At 38.0% G+C, this 22,546-nt stretch overlaps 1 protein-coding gene across 1 annotated transcript in view; it reads left to right on the forward strand.

Moving 5' to 3' along the window:
• LOC144666777 (solute carrier family 25 member 16-like) overlaps positions 1-22,546 on the forward strand; it is a 31,158-nt gene that overhangs the window by 7,359 nt on the left and 1,253 nt on the right. The window contains exons 3-9 of the mRNA XM_078528166.1: positions 4,121-4,180; positions 11,966-12,039; positions 13,453-13,513; positions 14,924-15,112; positions 15,484-15,637; positions 17,083-17,151; positions 19,200-20,841. Of these exons, the coding sequence (XP_078384292.1) occupies positions 4,121-4,180; positions 11,966-12,039; positions 13,453-13,513; positions 14,924-15,112; positions 15,484-15,637; positions 17,083-17,151; positions 19,200-19,377 (785 nt within the window). The 3' untranslated portion in view covers positions 19,378-20,841. The remainder of the gene's footprint in view (positions 1-4,120; positions 4,181-11,965; positions 12,040-13,452; positions 13,514-14,923; positions 15,113-15,483; positions 15,638-17,082; positions 17,152-19,199; positions 20,842-22,546) is intronic.

Genomic DNA, 22,546 nt, shown 5'->3' on the forward strand with positions numbered 1-22,546 from the left:
GAAAACAGACTTCCCGCCAGGATCCCGCCTGGGTAGAATTTCCCGCCACGGATCCCGGCAAGAATCTTACCGGGAATTATATTCTCGCCAAGATCCCGGCAAAAAAAAAAAAAAAAAAAAAACACGGCAAATTTTTCACAGCGTGAATAAATCTCGGTAGCGTTCCCGGCGAGATTCAACTCACTTCTCAGTTCTCACCGGGAAAAGTCGATGCTTTGAAATTCTCTCAAATTCTAAAATAGTATTATGCTGTGGTCGGAATGCAAGTCATGGCGTGTATTGATGAAATAAACTTAAAGTACTAATGAAAGTAGTAATTAAACCAGTTTGATTTTTAAAATGTCGAAAAAAATATAATACGTGACGGTGAGCCGCGGAGGTAATTCCCAGGAGGAAAGTTTTATCAGTCTGACGAACTGGCGCGACAAAGAGGCGCGTGATAATAAGTGAAGATAAATTAAAAGATAAGAATTTTTATTGATCCGCGGTCTGTTTTTCAAGTTTTTTTAACTCTTTCTTTCTTTTCTTACCTTTGAGGAACCTTAATTAATACCTTTGAGTAATCCAATGACAAAAGCCAATGGCAAATTTCTGTCGGCCTTCCAATTGCAAATTCCAATTGCAAATGCACTCGGGAATCCGCTGTAATTGCGCTTTTTGCCTTGAAAAAACATCTAGATGCTATTTTAATTGTGGCTCCGAAGAGGATATGAAAGAGATTTATATTTTTAGAGCTTATTTACCTTCCCGAAGACCACCCAGATAGCGAAGAATATTCCCGCCTTTTCCCGCAAGGTGTCGTGAACTGAGCGTTTCGATTGGCTGCCTTAGGTCACGTGGGACATGGTACACGCCACCCTCGGGAAGAGAAAAATTTTATTTTCAGTTGCAGGATGGAGTGTTTCTGTGTTTGCTCTTTACAACCAGGGCTGGAAAAATGTGTTTTTTGGCTGTTTTTGTTATGAACTTGAGTTTAGAATCGACCTTACTTCAGGGAAGAGCTCCTCTGTGGAAACTGCTGGAATTTGCTGTTAATTCGAGCGACAGGTTGCCATCTTGTGGGATTCGTCAATGGACTTGTTGAACTTCGAACAGTGGAAGGAGATAGACATTTTGAGTACGGGCCATTTAATGCGAAGTTGTACCTGTTGATGCTTGAGACGTAAACTTATGCTTAAATATTGTATTGTTATTTAAAAAGCTTCGGGAAAGAATGCTCCTTCGTCTTCGGCGGTTTGTTCGCAGATGATCGAAAGATAGTTCGCTCGTTTGGTAGTTCACATCATTGCACCTTCCTTCGCTTGAGCACAAGGTAAAGGTTAGTTGCCTTTATGTATTTGTTGTCTCGTTCAAAACATTTTACAGAAGAATATTCGCTTATTTGCTTGTGAACTAAAGCTCGCTCTCTCTGACTTGTGCAACCATTGAGAAATATATGTGCTTGGTAGCAAAACTGTGGCCATCTTTTTCTGTAAGCTTCTGTAAATAAATGATGTTGTTTTGATACAGAACCAGTGTGTTTGTTTTGCCGGTATGCGAAACGCCAAGATATGTTTACTATGGTTTTAATTAGTTTGTCAGTATCTGATCTACGCTGTAAATAAATGCCAGAATTCCTGCCATAAATCTCTTCGAGAAAAGAAATTGTCGGTAACCAAAATTCTTGCCGGGATCCTTGCCATGAATCTTGTCAAGATTTTGGCAGCGGGGAATTTCTCTTCAGGCCAAGATCTTGGCGAGATTCTCGGCAAGATAATTCGCCGGGAATCTTGGCGGGATTATGGCCGCCGGGAATTCGTTTCCCGCCAGGAATCCCGGCCGGCATCCCGCCGGGATCCTGCCGGGATTATGGCCGCCGGGATTTTTATTCCCGGCAGGAATCCCGCCGGGATTCCTGCCGGGAGGCGGGATCCCGACGGCCATAATCCCGCCAAGATTCCCGGTCCCGTCCCGCCGGGATCCCCGCCGGGATCCCGGCAAGATCCCGCCAAGATCCCGGTTGGTTTTTTACACGGGTATTTTCTTCGAGAATCAAATTCCCCCACACAGTTTGTCCAACTGAACAAATGGTCGTCGCGTCACTGCTTTCACAGAGATTGAAATCGATCCTTGCAAACTTGCATGACAAATGTCATTCATTTGTACAGCATGAAGAACTACTCAAAGTTTTAAATCAAAACGTCAACGCCAGCTAAGGCTCTATTCAACATATAAAGTAAATAGCTTCACAAGTGAACAAAATGAAATTTTACTGTTTTTCACTGGACTGACATTTTATTGTGTAAAGTGAAAAAATGTTGTCATCCTCACTATATCTGGTACGTTGTGCAGTTTAGAATGTCTTCCTTTGCTGGGCTTACGTGCATTTATTTTCCAAATGGTACTACTAAAACTCCGGTTGATGCCGTAGAGGAAATTGTTTGAAATTGTCCCGAGCAAACTCCGCCATGCACTTTTACGTCTGGAGACATATGGTACGGCCGTTGCTTTCCCTGTTTTTACACAGTTTCGAACTTCTCTTTCTCTATCATCACTGATATTTACTTTCCAATTCGTGCTTTCACAACTACTCAAGCTGAAAATGGATGCAATTGAAGTTAATTGAAAATCCAGCACCATACAGTCAAAATTTAGCATTGATTTTGGTGGCGAACGAAACAAGTTGAAATTTCATTGTTCTGTACTCAACATTTCATTGGCTGAAGGAAAAATGCTGAAATTTATTGTTTCCGTTTTGCTTTGTAATTGGTTAACTTTGTCTGGGTGACCCCGGTTACAGTAGCCGCACTGTAAATTCACTATCATTAGATCAGTTGAAATATCGTTGACTATTGTACTGTTATCCACCCTTTGAACAACTGGGACCAGATACTTTAAAGGTACCAACATTTGGTTTTTCTTACGGTTGTGATCTGTAAATTCCTTTACAATCTCAAGAAGAGAAAGTCTGTCTTTCCTTTCTTTGTGACAGTTTAAAATCGTCAGGTTGCTAAATCTAGTAGCTCTAGGGTTATTGTTGAACGAAGCCATGCTTTGACAGCAAGGCGCCCAAAAATGTGACCACTTTTAATTTATTCACATTCTTTCGTGCAGATTTAATCCAATCAAAAGCCGTGGATAGCTTGCAGTTGACTTCTGATTGGATTAAATCTGCACAAAAGAATGTGAATAAATTAAAAGTGGTCACACTTTTGGGCACCTTGCTGTAATCTCCAGGCAGTCGAAAACCATTTTTTACCAACTGCACTGGCTGCCGCATTTACCAGCACGAGTAAACAACCTGACTGTATACCATGATGAAAAGCCAGCATGAAATCGCACCATTATTAACTGGAATCGACAACTGAACAATTTATTTGGGAATCGCGTTATAAACCTAACCAGGTCACGAGTTCGGATCGAAATTAACCAATTACGAAATTACACGTTTTTCTGAGAGGTCGACTTGCAGAATGAAACCATTTAAAATACATAAACCTGTACTAGCACAAGGTTAAAATTGAAAAAAATAATTACAATGTCTGTTGTTAATTCATCATTGCGCGTATACTTTGCCCCTTATTTTTGTCCCTAACTCATTACCGTTTTTGCAATTCTTTTGCCTCTTTATTTTTTTTACTATTTATTGTTTAATTATTTTTTTTTTGCACAAAAGTGGGGGGGGGGGGCTTGGGTGGGCTAAAGCCTCCCTAGCCCCTCCCTCTGCGCGGTCCCTGGATGGTGGGTCGGTCGGTTGGGCAAATAAAAAGAATGAACTCTTGAAGGGGTCTAGGTTCATTCAAGAAGCCAGGAAATGAAGAACTGAAAGATTTTGTTTCAGTCGATTTTGCTAAGAATGTTGGAACAATCGTTAATGCCCTTGGCACAAAACAGCCTTTGAAAAACTTGGTATCGATGTTAATTAAAGACAAGGACAGCACATCATACCAATTGTTGTTAATAAAACAAGATTGTGTGCTTGTAAATTAATAAAAGTACTTGCCTCTGATGTCTAGTGAATCTGGAATTTTTTTTTACACTTCGAAAAAAAATGGGTCAGTCAGACGATGGGAAACAAAATATTTTATTGGGATGGCCATAATGTTAATAGTTTAAGTAATCTCATTGTTTTGATTTTCAGGTGTTTTTCGAGCTTTAAGAACAATTTACCATAAGGAAGGTGCTTTAGGCTATTACAGAGGTATGGAAGATTTCAAGAAGACATAACTTGATTTCTTTTTATTTACATTGACTTATCAAATAATCTTGGGGGCTTGGGTCGAGTAATGGCGGCGTAAAGACGTCTTTTGTTGCCGTCCGCCTATATTTCTGTCCTGTCTTGGCAAATGGCCGAAATATTAGGACAACTCTGGAACAAACGTAAAACGATATCATCGGCCTCGTCGGACGAATCTACTTTATCCCCTGAATCAAAGAAAACGAAATCAAACTCGTCGCCAACGCGATCTGAACAAGACGACGAGGTAATGACAGCACTTAACATGTCACAAGATCTGGGTGCGACTCTTCAGGCAATCCTAGCCAAACTAGATAAACTCGACACCATAGAGTCGGCTGTAAATAAAATTGAAGCGAAACTCGAAAATCTTGAGAAAAGAACGCAAATGCAGGAAGAATACCAATCAACATCGAAGAAAGACATTGAAGACCTAAAGGACGGACTAAACAACTCAATGAAAAAATGGAAGGAGTGAAGAAGGCGCATCAAATTTACGAAGGTCAATTGGCGGAGTTGGCGGAAAAAGTTCAGAAAAACGAGGAATTGATTAAAGAGGTCGAGACAAAGAATCTCTACTTAGAATCTTATTCCCGCCGTGAAAATATAAAATTCACAAACATAAATCAGGCGGTTGAAAGGGCCGAAGACACAGAAGACGTTCTTCGAACCTTCCTTGAAGAAGACCTTGGTTATCGGGATGCAAGAACGGTGGAAATCCAGCGCGTGCATCGCATCGGCAAATCCAAGGATGGGAAACCACGCCCCATCCTGGCGCATTTCCTCCGATACAAGGATTGTCAACAGATCTTTTCTCTAGGACACCGACTTAAAGAAACAGATTTTCAGATGTTCAGAGACCTCCCTCAGGAGATCATTTCTTGTCGCAAAACACAGATGGAAGCCTTTAAAGAAGCCAGGAAACATGGAGTTGCTGCCTCATTTAGCCAATCTCAACCGGATAAACTGTATATTAGAGGTAAATTGTGGCCCATCGGTCAAAAGTTTACTGTTTAAATAACTGTAGTTCGACTTCGCTTGGGATGAATATTTAATTGTTCATAGTTACTGCCAAAAAGTTTCTCTTTAATTACAGGCGGTTTTTTTCGGTAGCTCAAACGTCAGATAGAGCTACAATTTTTTTCTAGCCTTTTCTCATGGTAGTGCAAGCAATCATTTGCCCAATTGCTTAACCATAAGCCGATTAGTAGTTTTATTCCTTTTACGTGTTTTTTCGTTTTTCTGTCTCAGGGGCATAGAAAACTACCAAATTAACAGTATTTTTAAAGCATGTGGTCATTTTGAGACCGTTATTTATAAAAATGCAAATCAGTCATCACAATCTCTTATACTTCACATAATACAATGGATCTGAAATTAGCTTCCCTTAACGTCAGGGGATTAGGTAACAATACAAAAAGAAGAGAAGTGTTTAATTGGTTGAAAGAGAAAAAGCAATCTATATATATGCTGCAAGAGGTTCATTGTTCTGAAGACACTTCGGAAATATGGGCTAACGAGTGGGGCTACAAAGCGCTTTTCAGCTGCTGCAGCAGCCAAAAAGCGGGTGTTGGCATTCTTTTTTATAACAACTTTAATCTTCAAATTCAAAGGGTTTTTACAGATCCGAATGGTCGCTTTATCATATGTGATATCGTTGCTAATGGAAAGAATCTTACCGTGGCTAACATCTACGCACCTAACGAAGACGACCCAATTTTTTTTTCAGTCTTTTTTTGATCATTTATCTAGCTTTAAATGTGAGGAAATTATAATCGGTGGGGACTTTAACTTAGTTCTTAATACTGAAAAAGACAAAAAGGGCGGCCTTGCCAGAACACACAAAAATGCCTTAAAAGTGATTTGAGACTTCTCTGAAAATCTTGGTTTGACCGATGTCTGGAGAACGCTGAACCCGGAGGCTAAGAGATATACTTGGCGCCAAAACAAACCCGTCATACATTGCCGACTTGATTTTTTCCTAGTAAGCGAATCATCTTTATGCGATGTTACTCATGCAGACATTGTTCCTGGCTTTAGAACAGACCATTCAATGATCACCCTAATCTTATCTCTACACTCTAACCCCAGGGGAAAAGGTTTCTGGAAGTTGAACACCTCTCTTTTGTCTGAAATCAGATATATTGAAGAAATCAAAACAACAATTAAAAGCACCGTGAACCAATACAAGGATGACACAACGGTGAATCCAGCTCTTCTTTGGGAAATGATTAAACTAAAAGTGCGAGAAAAAACAATATCCTACGCCGCGTACAAAAACGCAACTACAAAGAGACAAGAGGAAGCATTAGAAAGTGAAATCGCCTTGTTAGAAAATCAACTGGATAATGCAGAAAATAACAACCCCTCATATCACATCATCGCAGAAAGAGTTACCACCTTAAAGAAAGATCTAGAAAAAATCATTGAGTATCGTACTAAAGGCGCTATCATTAGATCAAAGTCGCTATGGTATAACGAGGGCGAAAAGAATTCAAAATATTTCCTAAATCTCGAAAAGAGGCACATGGAACAATAAGTCAATTAAAAGTTAATGACAGCGACTTTGTAACCACGGATAAAGATATTTTAGCTTAATGTACAGAATTTTATAGAAACCTGTACACGTCCAAAATCCCAGACTGCTTTCAATCATCAGCGTTCGCCAAAGTAAACACCACTTCATTGACTCAAGAAGAACAAACTCTCTGTGAAGGAAAATTAACTCAAAAGGAATGTTTTGAAGCACTGAAGAATATGAATCCCGACAAAACACCAGGCACTGATGGACTTCCCGCTGAATTTTACAAAGTCTTTTGGATAGATATCGCCCCGTTTTTGATCTTGGCCCTCAATTATGCTTTTGACTCTGGTTGCCTCCCAGTTTCACAAAGGCGAGGGGTCATAAAACTTATCCCAAAAAAGGATGCGGAACTTTACTTCATCAAAAATTGGCGGCCCATTACTCTCCTTAATACTGATTACAAAATTGCCGCAAAATCTATCGCAAATCGAATTAAACACGTTCTCCCAAACCTTATTAACCACGATCAAACAGGATTTTTAAAAGACAGATTTATAGGTGAAAATATTCGGCTTATCGATTGCATCATCCAATATGCCACAGAAAAGAACATTCCGGGCCTACTTCTTTTCATAGACTTCGAAAAGGCTTTTGATTCTCTTGAATGGTCCTTCATATATGACACCTTAAGAACCTTCGGCTTCGGTGCTTCGCTCACTAATTGGGTAAAAACTTTATATAACAATACCGAAAGCTGTGTTCTAAACAATGGCTGGGCTAGCGATTTTTTTGAGATTCAAAGAGGTGTTAGACAAGGCTGCCCACTGTCACCATATCTATTCATTCTATCGGCAGAAATTTTAGCCATCGCGATAAGAAATAATACAAATATAAAGGGAATCTCTGTAAACGATGAGGAAATTAAGATAAGTCAGTACGCCGATGATACAACACTAATTCTTGACGGGTCTCATGAATCTCTCTTTTCATCTCTTGCAATGCTGGATGAATTCAGCAAAGTCTCTGGCCTCAGGCTCAATGACAAAAAAAACCGAAGCCCTATGGATCGGTGCAAGTATTGGAAATGACAAAATCGTGCTACCAGGAAAGGAACTCAAATGGCCAAAAAACAAGGTAAAAACCCTAGGGCTATGGATCTCTACAGACCCTGAACTATCTGTTTCTTTAAACTACAGCGAAAAACTTGAGAAAGTTAAGGAAATGTTAGGATGTTGGAAATACCGCAGGCTCACCTTGTTAGGTAAAATCACTGTAATCAAGTCATTATTAAGTAGTATCCCAACTGGTTTATTTACTCTCTCCCCTTTGCTCAAACCACAATGTCATTAAGGAAATTAACAATCTGCTTAAGTTTATAACTTTATCTGGAACGGTAAAGCAACAAGATTAAGCGAAAAGTTATGATAAACGATTTTGGTAATGGTGGCCTAAAAATGATTGACATTATCTCCTTTAATAAATCTCTTAAGACCACCTGGATTAAAAAATATTTAGATAACAGTAACAGCGGAAAATGGAAAATCTTCTTCGATATAGCTCTAGAAAAATATGGCTGCCAAAACTTTTTTTCTTGCAACCTCAGCGCTAGAGACACCTTAGCGACAATAACAACTTCTGATGCCTTTTTAAAAGAAATATTAGCTATTTGGGCAGAAGTTAACTTTGAGCCTGAAATAACATCTAAAGATCGTTTTTTGGACCTACCACTTTGGTATAACTCCCTTATAAAAATAGCAAACAAGCCAGTCTTTTTTTAAAAATGGTTCACAAAAGGAATAACCATGGTAAAACATCTTCTCGGTCGGTCGGTATAAAACGCAGACCATGCAGACTGCAGACTGCAGACTGCAGACTGCAGACCGTGCAGACGGTGCAGACCGTGCAGACTGAGTAATTTTTTTTCTTCTTTTTTACATTGTGTTTCACAAAACTTTTCACGAACGGTTTCCGAAGTTCGTTTGAAATTTGCGAAGTTCGCTACGAACTTTAGGGGGAATTTCATTATGTAGTTGTCAATCAAATTACGAACTTCGAAACGAAATTGTGAATTTCACGTGCAGCGAAGTTGAAAGGTTGAGGAGTTCGCAAGTTGAGAAGAAGTTCGTCCAGTTTGTTTAATTTGGTGAAATGAATCCGTTCACGGTACAAGGAAAGGCAATTTCAAGTCCAGGAAGGCAGGAAATCATCTAAAGTTGGCTTCAAGGTCAAGGATTATTTTATTTAGCTTCCAGCTTGTTGAGTTTTCTTCTACTGTCAGAGAGCGCGTTACACTGTAAACATTGGAACATTTTAAGTTATAGGTAAAACGAACTGGTCGGATATAGCAGTTTATTTGTTAAGTTCAGGTTTCTAGTTCAATTTTATAACGTAAACAAATGCTTCGGTTGGTAGTTATGCATTGGGAATACAGGGTTTTCTTGAGAAATCCCCCAAAAATTTTTACACTGTCCTTAATAATAAAATATAAGTAATTCGTAAATAAATACACATTTCAATTGTTCCAAAGCAAGTGTTGTTTATTAGTAAAAAAAATTTTTAACCAAAGCTTATTTTTTTGCAAATATAAATTCTTTCAGAGGAACAGAGTTTATCACGAACAGACAGATGGCGTGTCTTGCGTGTTGTGTAAACACAGAAGTATAACAACACGGAATTGAAAAGTTCTGGTTTTCCGCAGATTTTCCAAACTGATGTGTATTCAAGAAGGAAAACGTTTTTTTCTCTTTAGAAGATTTTTACGGCACACACAAACAGTATTTTTATATGTAAACCGGTTCATCTGTTGAAATTTTTTCCTTCGAAACTGCACACGGCAGAACTTGTAATCTATTTTTAGTCGGGTGTCGGGTGACATTGGGAAAACTCAATTGTAACATTCACAAACCATTTTCAGGGCAGCCTTGCTTTTTAGTCCGTTGATGTCCTGCCTTACTGGACTTGGGATTGTTTTTTGCTGTACTGGGAACGGATTCATTTCACCAAATTAAACAAACTGGACGAACTTCTTCTCAACTTGCGAACTCCTCAACCTTTCAACTTCGCTGCACGTGAAATTCACAATTTCGTTTCGAAGTTCGTAATTTGATTGACAACTACATAATGAAATTCCCCCTAAAGTTCGTAGCGAACTTCGCGAATTTCAAACGAACTTCGGAAACCGTTCGTGAAAAGTTTTGTGAAACACAATGTAAAAGAAGAAGAAAAAAAAATTACTCAGTCTGCACGGTCTGCACCGTCTGCACGGTCTGCACGGTCTGCAGTCTGCAGTCTGCAGTCTGCATGGTCTGCGTTTTATACCGACCGCTTCTCGGTCCAGACACAAACACCTTTCTATCGCTAAAAGATTTCTATTCGAAGTATGGATTAGATCCTCGCCCTCTAAGTTTCTACGGATTAATATCGGCGGTAAAGTCCCTTCGGACTAAATCTAACTTCCAAGATGTACAGAAAACCAACTGTGACCATGCATGTGCCACTCAACAAAAATTCTACAGGCCCAAAAGGCAACTACAATAGTATACAATAAACTGATTAGCAACAAAAGTCTAACGCCAGAATTAAGTCAAAATAAATGGCTAGAAGACTGTAACCTACCAATAGAGGATAATATAAATTGGACCCCTGCCTACGTCTTGGCTAAAAAATGCACCAAGAGTACTAAACTTATAGAATTTCAATTCAAACTCCTACATAGACGCGTGCCAACCAATACCTTCTTAACTAAAACAGGCCTAAAAGATAACGAAAACTGCAGCTTCTGTCACTCCTCCCCAGAGATATTAATTCATCTTTTTTGGTCATGCGACAAAACATCACACTTCTGGAAAGAAGTTATCAAATCGCTAGAAAACGTAAATGTACTGCCTAAAGACTACAACCTATCAAATGCTACTGCTTTAAGGCTGAGGCCAGACAATTCTCAGTCTGCACTTTTAATCAACTACTGTCTTCTCTTAGCACGATATCACATATGGCTAGCTAAAACAAAGGAAATGTACCCAAACTTAACATATTTCATATGTCTTCTCAAATCTTATTGTAAAATAGAAACAAAAAGTGGAGAAATTAAAAAATGGAAACCTTTTGCGGGATACATATATTAGGTATGTTTAATATCGTTACGTCTGTGTAGTTTTCTCTTTTTTTCCTACTTAACTTTCTACTCCTAATCTCATGACAGGAACATAGGTTACTGTTTTTTTTAAATATCTTAAGTGCAATCACATGCTTTTGCCTTACTTTAATAATCAAAGGTACAATGTCTCTTCCTGTAATTATGGTTATTTGCCTTCTTCTTTTCTCTTTGCCCTGTGGTGTTATTGTAATTGCTAGTAGTCCAAGTAGTGTTTTGTAAACTGTATTTAGGTATTGTTAATGACTGTTAGTAGTCTAAGTACTGTAAGTAGTGTTAATCGTGTACTGTTACTATTGTACTGTAATCGCTGTCTTTTTTTCTGTATGTATTGTTGCATTTCAATAAAAATAAAAAAATAAAAAAATAATCTGGAGAATGTAGGGGAAGGAGGAAGTCTGTTGTACACAAAAGGCCTGGGAGAATCACCCAGGAGGGTAATTGGGATTTCAAGTGACTGGGATGATTGAAGGATTATTTTGGGTTTGAAATTTTTAAATAGGTCTTTTTGGGTGCATTAAAAACAAACTTAAGATTCGCAGAGATTCCAACCCTCCTGATTTGATTGGGAGCCTCCCAATTTGATGCGTTGCCTTGCCTCCCGCTCTCCCAATTTTTATCAGATTCTCCAGATAATCATGAAAAAACAAGTCAGAGAAAAATGGCTAATCTTTAGTACTTTTTTGCGATCTTAGTGTAACAAAAGTAAAGAAAAGCACCAAAAATGTTTGAAAAGAATAAAGGTGATGTCAAAATGCCTGAAATGGCACTTGAAAGAACTTAAATTTGCAAAATTTTCCCGGTGGAACACACCCCCAGACCCCCCTAGAGGCTTGCACCTTCAGCGCTAAAAATACTCCCCATTTTCCTTTAAAAAGGGTAGGAATCTCTGGATTCGGGAAAGTGCCTTGGCTGCTTAGTTCCATAAATAAAGTACAAACAAACCTGTTTGGATGTTGAATGTTTGGGGGTTACGTTTTGGTCGAGGAATTTTTTTGGTCTTGATTTCAGTTGAAATTTCTTCACTTCAGGTTCTTTATTCATTGAAATCTTGTTGTGTTTTCCTTCACAGGAAATGGTGCACTCATGTTACGAGTATTTCCCTATGGTGCCGTTCAGTTTATGTCATATGAACAGTACAAAAAGGTAAGTAACCAGCCTGGGGCATTTCAATCTACCGTGAAAACCCGCAGATAAGCTGCACCTTTTTCCTAAAAATCTTCACTTGAATTTGAGGGTGCAGCTTATCTGCAGGAACATTTGGAAAAGGTGCCGGAAAATTTTCATGAATTGACACTTTTATGGAAAAGTATGCAAATTAATGTTATATTAAACTACAAGGGAGTATTGGTCATTGCTTTTGCAAGTTTGACAGCCCCTAAAAGCTGTTTGCAGTGTCGACGATGGCCTATATTTTCAACAGAATAAATACCACAAGTATTGGCGTGGTAGATGCGCATCATGGCCTACTGTTTCTTTCTCATTTAGCACTTAGTTGGCAGATTAGCCGAACTGCATGATTACGAAACTCTCTTGATGCAACAAGTTTATCTCCAACAGATGACTCCTAAATCTCATTTTATTGATATGATAGCCTGGAAACCCAAACGCCTCCATCTTGTTTTGCTTGTTCGTTCTCACCCCAGTCCCATTTTCGCCTGGTTACTAAGCTACAAACATTCTGCAAAAACATGTTCTTGTTGTCGCACAAAAATCCATGGAAAAACTGTGTTAAATGAAAGAATTTCTGTCAACAAATACCAGAAAAGATCAACCATATCTCAAAGTTGGTGGTTATTATATTAAACAGCTGAAATTGTAGGATATTCAATGAAGAAGACTCCTTAAGACTCAACTTTGGACTTTCTTTGATTTACTTTCAAAAAACTTTTTTCCAAAATTTGGGTTGCTAAATTCAGGGAGCGGCTTATCTAGGGTTGCGGCTTATCTGGGGGTGTTTACGGTATATCTTGTGGTTAGAAATCCACAACCATTAAAATATGTGGTGGACATATAACCACCATGATATGATAAAAATTGTCAAACTGTATGCAGCCACGAACGATTTGCTTTGTGTGAGATGTGATGGCCTTTTTTCTAACCGCATTGCCATTTAATTTGGTGGGACATTAGGCTTTGGTTGTATTGTATCATACTATTAAGGAAATATAAGACTTACCTTTTACCTCTCGGTTAGATATTTAGACAGCACTTGTTCAACAAGATAAACCGTTTGTTTTGGTTTTTCCTGAATGTGACCAGATTGATAAAACTTACCTCTGTAATTGGAATCTATGATCCTTTTTTGGTACAGCTGTGTTGATTGATTTTCAGTTAGTTTTTTTATGATAGCATACAAGTTGCACAAAGTTGAAAGGTATCGTCACTCAATGATGTTATTGTGCCACCGTAAATAAACTGCTTACACAATACTTACTAAAAACACTCAATCCGTTATAATGCGGCATATGTATTGGCTTAATTTTGTTATATGTGACAAAAGAACTCATGGTAATTTTAATTTTAACATATTTTTTTATGTTGCCTTTGTGTGAACAGCTCATAAGCCCAATATGTGATAACTGTGCATTAAGCAAGCTCCTCTCTGGGTCCCTTGCAGGTGAGTGCTGCAACCATTTGCTAATCCCCATGTGTTTACATGAAATTAAACAATACAGACACATGCAGCAACCCAATGTACTGCTTTAAGGTTACTGTAGACCTTCAGAGGCCAAATTTTGCAAAAAAAAATTTTCTTTGCTCATTCTAAACCTAAAACATTGATTTATAGTTTGGTGAAAAAAGTAATGTAAAATTGTTAAATGATCGGGGGATATCGAGGAAAAACTTCTTTTTAGAAAAGTTAATAAATAGCAAAAGGTGTTCGATCCTTATTACACATGGGGCGCTCCGTACATTTTTCGCGGAAAACTTCATCCGGCGACTCGAGTTACGCAGATTTGAATGTTTTATTTACATCAAAACAGCTGTGCTGTTTAGCATGGGTTAGGAAACAAGGATCAGTGTATTTTCATGCAAAAGTCTGTAAAAAAAATAATATGAGTTCGTCGAAAAGAGAGAACACAACTTGGACAAAATTACGTAAGAAAACCGTGTTAAAGAAAACGAAAATGAAAGAAGGAGATTAGAAGAAAGCCAGAAGCAAATTGATGTCCAGTTGGAGCTCAAGAACAAATCGAACAATAACACTCAAGGGAATTAGCTTTACCGAATGAATTCATCACCGCTACAGCACTTTGTTTGGGATCGCGGGTCAGCCGCTTTTGGCTGCTTTTTTCGCCGCTGGTTTCCCGTCCTTTCCCGTTTGCTAGTGCTTTATTTTCCTTTTGATTTCCCGTGTTGGAAACACAAGCACTTTGATGAGGTGTGATAAGCTGGCAAATTTTTAGGAGCAAAAAACTCGGGCTTTATTTTTGCGAGGATTGCACTGCCTCAAGCAAATTAATAGGGTATGTAGATTTGAGGGATTTTAACGAAACTTGGCCAAAATGTTCCTTGGTTATTAACGCGCCAAAGTGTGTGAGGCTTTTTTAATATTTCAAATATTTCGCGTTTTTCGCCTTCTTGCATGACGAAGATCAGCAAATATTCTAATCGCCGAGTTAACAACAGATTTTCTCAGCAACCAATAGGAATATCCAAAAAGCCTTACACACTTTTGTAGTCCATTACCTGCTGATTGACACTGTCCAGTTTGTTTGGTCGTATGTGTGAACACGAAAGCAGGCAATTCAATTTAGCAAACATCGTCAGTGTTGCAGTTTAAGGCTTGCGCGAGCTTACCATTAGACTAAATCTTAATAATTGATTCTTTAGATTCTACATTCTATTAGCTTTACAGTGATATATTATATACTTTTCTAAGGTTTTGTAAAAAGAAAGCGCATATGAACGATTTTCCGCAAGACACCCCTGAAGGTCTACAGTAACACGTTAACTGTTAGTTGGCAAATGAATTTTTGGAATTGAATTAAAACTCAATATAAATATTTTATACTGTGCTGCTCAGGTATTACAGCCTGTTCATTTACTTATCCCTTGGATGTTGTTCGCTCACGCCTGGCATTTCAAGTGGCAGATGAAGAAATATACTGTGGTGTATGTCATGTAATACGGCAGATAGTGACCACAGAGGGTGGTTTTACAGCTCTTTACAGAGGCTACGGAGCTACAGCACTTGCAATGATTCCTGCTGTTGGTGAGTGTGCAGTATTTGTAAAATCAACTTTCCTTACTGCTTGATTTCCTTAATCAATATCGCAGCCATTAACCAAGGTCCCACAAAGTGTTTACCTTATTTTTTTACCTTATTTTGTTACCTATTCCTAAACCTGACATCCCCTTGTACATAATTTACTGTACATGTACTATTAATAAAATTTGTTCAGGACGACTTAAATTCTCAGTCCAGTGGGGTGGGTGGGTGGGTGGGGGGAGAGGAGGGGGTGGTAGGGATTTGTTGAGCTTTTACCCTATTTCAAATCAAATGTACATTAGTACACACTTACCTGTTTTCTTGATACAGGCCATGCTAATGTAAGTCCTGTGTTTGTTTGTTTTTTTCCGCAGGTTTTGGGTTCCTTGCATATGAGAGCTTTAAAGACTTCATCCTTGCAATGAATGGTTCTTTCACCAAGGTGAATAAAGAAGGCCAAACAGTTCTCACGCCTGTTGGGGGACTGGTGTGTGGTGCATTGGCTGGGGCATCATCACAGACAGTGGCGTAAGTACTTTGTCATCAAATGAACCAGAAGCACTAAAGAGTAGTTCACATGAATCATTTTTTCAGCCACTGTAAAACTCATAAATAGTGCTGGGATTTCACACTAGTCTTGTTTTAAACCAAAGGCAACATTTTGTTTGTAATTTGAATGAAGAAGACTTGGTACAAAATTTTGTATAGAAATGGGAATTTATTTAGCCTCAATTTTCAACTAAAGATATTTAAGAATTTCTTTTTCTTTTAACCTTTCTTAGTATCTCACCAGACGACGTTCGAATAGTATCTCATGGTGCAATTCTCCGCGCACTTCACGCAATATTGAAGTTATTGCGGATTCCACCGTAAAATAACATCGCTTAATTCTCTATGGCACATTTCATATTTTTTTCCAGTCAAAAGCAAGAAAATTGTATTATTTTGTTGTTTGTCATACTTTCATTGATTTGCAATTGTCCTACACTGTATGACCATGGTTTGTTAAAAAACATCCTTTATTTTGATTATTTTGATTAGCTTTCAAAGTGTTCACTGACCCGCGACAAGGTCATAAATATTCATGATTCTTCGGATAATAAGCAGGTTTAGACTACTAAATATGGGTCTCACGCTAGCATAATGAAGGCCGTATTATTGTACTTGCAAAGAAGTACCGAGAAATACCTGCATCTTAATGGATTTTTCAGCAATCAAAAACCAGCGCCGCGTGCTGTAAAGCATGTGTGATGTCTGTTTCAGGCAACAATCGCTGGGCTCTATCGTGAGCTTTGTCATCATTGCCATTTATATAAATTGCATTCAAAATGACTAATTTTAAAAGTAATTTTATAACTGTACTCTTCAAATTAGTGAAATGCTTACAACTGGTGAAAAATAACCTTAATGATAAGCTCAAATATGTATTCACAGATTATGTAAACAACGCCGAACGAGCCCACCAGCTGCGAAGCGGACGGACTAGAGATCGATATAGATTCGGATCAGCACAGGACTTCTTTATTAACACTCCAGCAACAAATAGCTCATCTATAGCCGAATTTTTGACTGTCACAGGAACGAGAGCTCTTTGGCGTTCGTCCAATTGTTCGATAACACTAAGATGTATTACAAGCAAACACAGGTAAATCCCTTCAACGTGACACTGAAATTCTCCTTTGAAACGCAGTGAATGTAGAATACGGTAAGTCGTTTTCCCCGAAAGCAGCAGCTTTTGAATCAAAACTAATCCGGAAACACGCCATGGCGAACTAAACTAGTCCGGAAATACACCCTGGCGAAGGCTTCTTCTCACTTAGCGAGAGCTGAATAATACTGATTAGGTCACGTACGCAGTGATAATATAAGATGAAACGAAATGCATCATTGGATACTATTCTACCGTCGTCTGTATCTCACTAAGCACTGAAATCTATAAAAATAAAATTAATTTGCTTAAAATGTATTTCCAGATATCCTTTAGATGTTGTAAGACGACGCATGCAGCTTGCTGGAGCAGTATCTGATGGGTACAAATACAGGTAATCCTGGCGTTAAGTTATAATAATACAAAAGGCCAAGGTTTTTTTAGTCATATGGCTGGAATGTAGTAAATGATGCACCTACTGTAAGTTAATAAAGACTCTTAAATAGCATCAAAAGAGAAATTAATTTCTCACTTCAAGAGTACAGTCATATTAAATTTTCAAAAAGGTAAATGATTTAAAAGGTCCTGGCATGTAACCATTAAAATATTGTTTTCAAAGATTCAAGCCATGGGTTTGGAGTTGGAGCATGGGATCTATTTACACTCTTTAAAAACTATGTACACTGTACTATTTAAAAGCTATTGTGAATGATTGAAACTGAATAACAAAGCTAAATTAAATAAACGGCATGCAGTGCATGCAGAAGCGATGACGTTTCACAAAGGGTCTAACATAATTGAGGACGGGATAAAGACTGTTATCCAATTGCAGTGTACATTTTTTAAACCTAAGAAGCAATGTTCGTGATTGTCTAAATAGCATAGTTAGGATATTATGGAATTCAAATAAATACAGAATTAACAGTAGGCAGGCCAAGGATGCAAAGTTAATAATAATACATTTTCTTCGTAGATTTGCACAATTGAACAACAGTAGATTGCGTTATATTGTAGTGTGTGACTTCCGATAAACGACATACGATACGCGGGAGCAAGCTTTTAAGCTGCGAGAAAGGTCAAACGGTCTCTTGTTCACGACGGCCCTTATAATTATAAATGTTAGAAATTTCTGTCTACTAATTCTAATAGATCCCATCATATGTAATTAGTCTCTTTCGTTTATACATTGTAGTGTTCCATTCTAACTGCACGGGAGTATTTTGCTTTTGTGTTCTATGCGGCGATTTCTTGTTATCAAGTTAAACTTGATTTCTGTTCGACCGAAAAAGACAAAAAGATCGGGTCGGTCTTGCGATTTCCTGACGTCATCGCTTAAAAATGGGTTTTAACAGCAATTTTAAAAGCGTCAAGGGTGTGTCTTATGTATAAGCAGTTCTTAATTTTAGTTAATTGTAAAGTGCAACTGAGTATTTGTACATCATGTTTTCTTTGCTTTATATAAATGCTTATTATTATTATTATTATTATTATTATTACTATTATTATTATTATTATTATTCCTCGCGAAGCGAGGCCGAAGGCCGAGCGTAGCGGGGTGTATAATTTTGTCCCTCAAAGGGCTCAAGCGGGATGAAATCTCGTGTGGAGTTTACGGTCATATATATTTATTTATTTATTTGTGAGCTTGGTGTGTGGCGGAAATGACGTCACACGGCCGCCGCGCGCTGGTGGCCTAATGGTAAGGCGTCGAACTTGAAATCAGATCTTCGGGACTGAGTGCGGGGGTTCGAATCCGGCTAGGGTTTTTTTTTTCTTTTTTTTTTCTTATTTTTTTTTGTGGGTTCGAATCCTGAGCCTTTCATTTTTTTTCGTTTTTCTTTTTGGATTAAAATAACACTGATTTCCACATAATACTCCCTCAACGCCTATTTAGGCTATAAACTGCTGATGTTGAAAACTGGCGTTGTATGAAAATTTGCCATTTCGTTCTGAACCCATTGTTGCTGATGTAAAGGCTGATCGGGATTTCTCCATCCATTGGAAAGATAATCATCTCTGTTTAGTTCCTGTTGCTGTAATTGTTGTTGTTGTCTACGCGTGGCACTATTTTCTCGAGCAGACTGTAATTGAATATTCCTCTCCTCCTCCGATTCTAATTGAAAGCGCGCTGCATCACTTTTCCTTCTTAATTGTAATCTCCTAATGGTAAGGCGTCGAACTTGAAATCAGATCTTCGGGACTGAGGGCAGGGGTTCGAATCCGGCTAGGTTTTTTTTTCTTATTTGTTTCTTTTATTTGTCCAGTTTCTGTTTGTATTCTGTCTGAATTGTATTTTGTCCGTTACTAGGCAACAATAACCCAGAGCTTCGCGAGGCCCTGCGAGTCACGTATTACTAGTTATTATTATTATTTTGTGCAATATGATCAAACAGGTTTTCATTTTCAGCACATATTGAATTTGTTATTGTGCAATATTTGCAGTGGCTGTATCAACACCTTTGTAACAGTATACACAGAAGACGGTGTAAGGAAGGGATTGTACCGTGGCTTGTCAATCAACTACTTGAGGGTGGTGCCACAAGTGGCAGTCATGTTCAGTGTGTATGAGCTGACCAAGCAGTTTCTGAGTCAAGAATTAACCAGTTCAAGAAATGAGTGAGTCATGCACTCTCTCTCTTCTGACTCTTGATGAAAAAGAACTCAGTGAAGGCTGGTGTCCAAGCAATGCAATGAAAAGCAAAGAACAATAATATCTGAACACACCTCTTGTCATCTGTGATCACAGTGTTCTTCAGGAAAAACTGCTGAATGATTACTGATAAAATGAATATACCATAATATGGCTTTAAACTGCTTTACTGCAAATTTGCAGTTGTCACATAATTTAAAGTTGATTCATTGGTGAAAAAACTCACAAGATCTTCAATGAACTTTGAAAAGATGCATTTTATGAGAATCTTTTAAGATCTTCTCTAGCACAAGGTTTCTTTCAAAACCTGTAAGGATCCTTCAGGTCCCTGTAGATCCCTGAAGATCCTCAACTCGGACCCTACAATTATCCTTAAAAATTGCAAAAAGGCTTATGGGCCTTTGCACAGGGTTTATTATCAAGGTCAGACATTCTGCAAACCACCACATTTTGTTCTTCCTAGACCCCAAACTGTTTTCGTTTTTTCCTAAAGCCTGAAACTGCCTTGTTAGCTATCAACTATGTCGTATCCAACGTGCGCGCAAAAATACAAGTGACTCGTGGGATATTCCATATTATTAAAAACTAGCAATGTTATATTGCAATTCTAGAGTTTTAATTGGTTAACAGGCAATGGTATATCATCTCGTATACCATTGACCACAAATATGGTGGCCAATACGCATCAACGAAAACAGCTGGGGAGCTCAAATTTTGTATATTTTAAATATTTTTACAGTAATACTTTCACAAAGTTGTTTGCTTCTTCTTTTGCACACCACACTCGCTTTCGTGCCCTGCACCCACTATCAGGCTTCACACAATCGCTTTTGCGCTTTGCACTCTGTGCTTGACTTGTAGGCAAGTCTAGGGGACAATATACATTTATTTCTATCTACATTCTTTAAGACAAATTTCAGAAAGCATATTGGGTCATAACTCAGCGATCTGTAAGTAAAAGTTTTTGTTCATGTACAGCAAATTACTTTGTGGAAAGAAAATCTGATGTAACGGTGGGGTGAGTAATAATGGGGAACTATAAGTGATGGGTATAATTTATCATTAGGCGTGTACAGATGATCATTAAATTTCTGGTATTCTGATGTAGAGAACATCACGGAAGATAAAAGATATAAAATGCTTGCCGTATTTATTCGATTAAGTGCTCTGGGCGCTTATTAAATTTTTGGACCTTGAGAGTGGGCGATTATTCGAGGCTGGGCGCTTATTAAGTTTTCACCATTTTTAGCAAGTAGTATTTTTTATTTTGCAAGAAAACAATGTATAATAACTAAACGCGAAGATGTACCAAAACAGAATTTTAACTGTTCATTAAAAGTTTCAGTAAAAAGACTAAAAAACTCGGTCTTCGGGGTAGCCTCTTCGGGGTATTCAAATTCAATCTCAACTTCAATAATAATCAAAATTCCTCTTGTGCCCTTTTTAAGTCGTGAATAACGACTTATTGCGGTCTGCTGGCGATTAAATTTGTGTAAACTCCCTTGGTAACCTGGCAATTTTATATTAAGTTTAAATTAAGTTCAAAATGGCGGATGAACGGCACAAGGGCTGGTTGCACGAGTTGTAATGCGAACTTGTGGATGTACATCAGGAGAATACGAATATTTTTTACTTTCTGGAAGGAATTTTTCTAGTGAGGCTACTGCTCGAATCTACATTTACACACAATGCAACGGAAAGGATGGCCAAGGAAGCAAGAAACTTGCACGCCGAACAATAGCTTATTTTGAAAGTCCGCGGATATGAAATTATCTTTCATGATCATTGAAATGCAATCAAATAGTTGGTAAGTAATAAATCACCCTAAATAAGGTTGTATTTTCCGCTACAAATTAGTCTTATGCACTCAGCAAGATTAAACTGATGCGTTTCGAAACAATTAGAGATATCTATAGTTGGCTTGCTTTGTCTTTCGGTCGATCATTTATTTGCACGTTCGTCAAGTTTTTGTATCTAGTAATATTTTATATTCGTTGTCACACTCTCGTTAACGAAATTCCCAAGTACATCTATCTCGTGACTTAAACTTAAATCAAAATTTCCTCTGGCATTCGTAGCTCATTAGGTAGCAAGCCTTTAGTGAATGATAAATTTGCTCTGCTTTTGAAGGCAAAACTACATTTGTAAACACAGTATTATGCATCAGTCCCTTACAATTATTTTTTCTTCATACACATGGTCTGTCAAAAAAGGGACATATTAGTTCAACTGTGGTAATTATAGTTCTCCAGGGGTGTATCATTGCACTCAGGTAATTTTTTGCTTTGTCAACATCCACTGAGTGCTATGGGGTAGACATTCAAAGAAATTTAACATTAATTCAAAGGGTGAGAGTACTATTGTTAGCGGCTATTAATTTTAGCGATTTTTTCTGTGCAAGATTTAGCGACTATTTAATATAGGGATTTTCCAAAAACTTCAAGAACTAGTAATATCATGTAAACCAGCTTTTACTGGCCGGTGATGAACATATGGCTAAGATGAAAATAAATGTTCAGTAAAAGAAAAAAACTACCGTATCTTGACATTGAATGCACATAAATTGCATTGCCTAAAAGAACAAAGTTACCAGTATCCATTTTTGTGTTCCATTAGGGTGGGAAGGGGGTACCGGGGAGGTACTTGAAATTTGACCAAGGCAAATTTTAGCAAGTATTTAATTTAGCGATTTTCGCCCAAAACTCACTAAAATCGCTAAAATGTAATAGCCACTAATATAACAATAGTAACCTTAAGGTCGATTTCTGTACATGTCCTATGCCTCCCCCCCCCCCCCAAATAAATGCATGCAGTCATCTCAGCCGAAAAGGAACCTGGTTGCATGCCATGCTGATAAATAACAAATTGCTTACACTTAGATGGTTTGTTGTACGTGTTGTCCTACAGATTTATTTTAACAAGGCACATAGCATTTTGAATTAATTTACAGATTCGCCAAAACAATATCCTGCAATACAGCACATCACTGAACTCTGCATGGGGCTAGGCTGTCAAGAGGTGTGGGCTGGAATGAACATCCTACAGTAACTTGTATGAAACATATGATCAGAAAAAAGAATTTTATTTCAAATTTACTCTCATTTCACAAACAGTGAATACTGCTCTCTATAAATTGACT

This window comes from Oculina patagonica, chromosome 9, assembly GCF_052425735.1.
Source record: "Oculina patagonica isolate OP01 chromosome 9, crgOcupat, whole genome shotgun sequence".
In the NCBI taxonomy this organism is placed as follows: Eukaryota; Metazoa; Cnidaria; class Anthozoa; order Scleractinia; family Oculinidae; genus Oculina; species Oculina patagonica.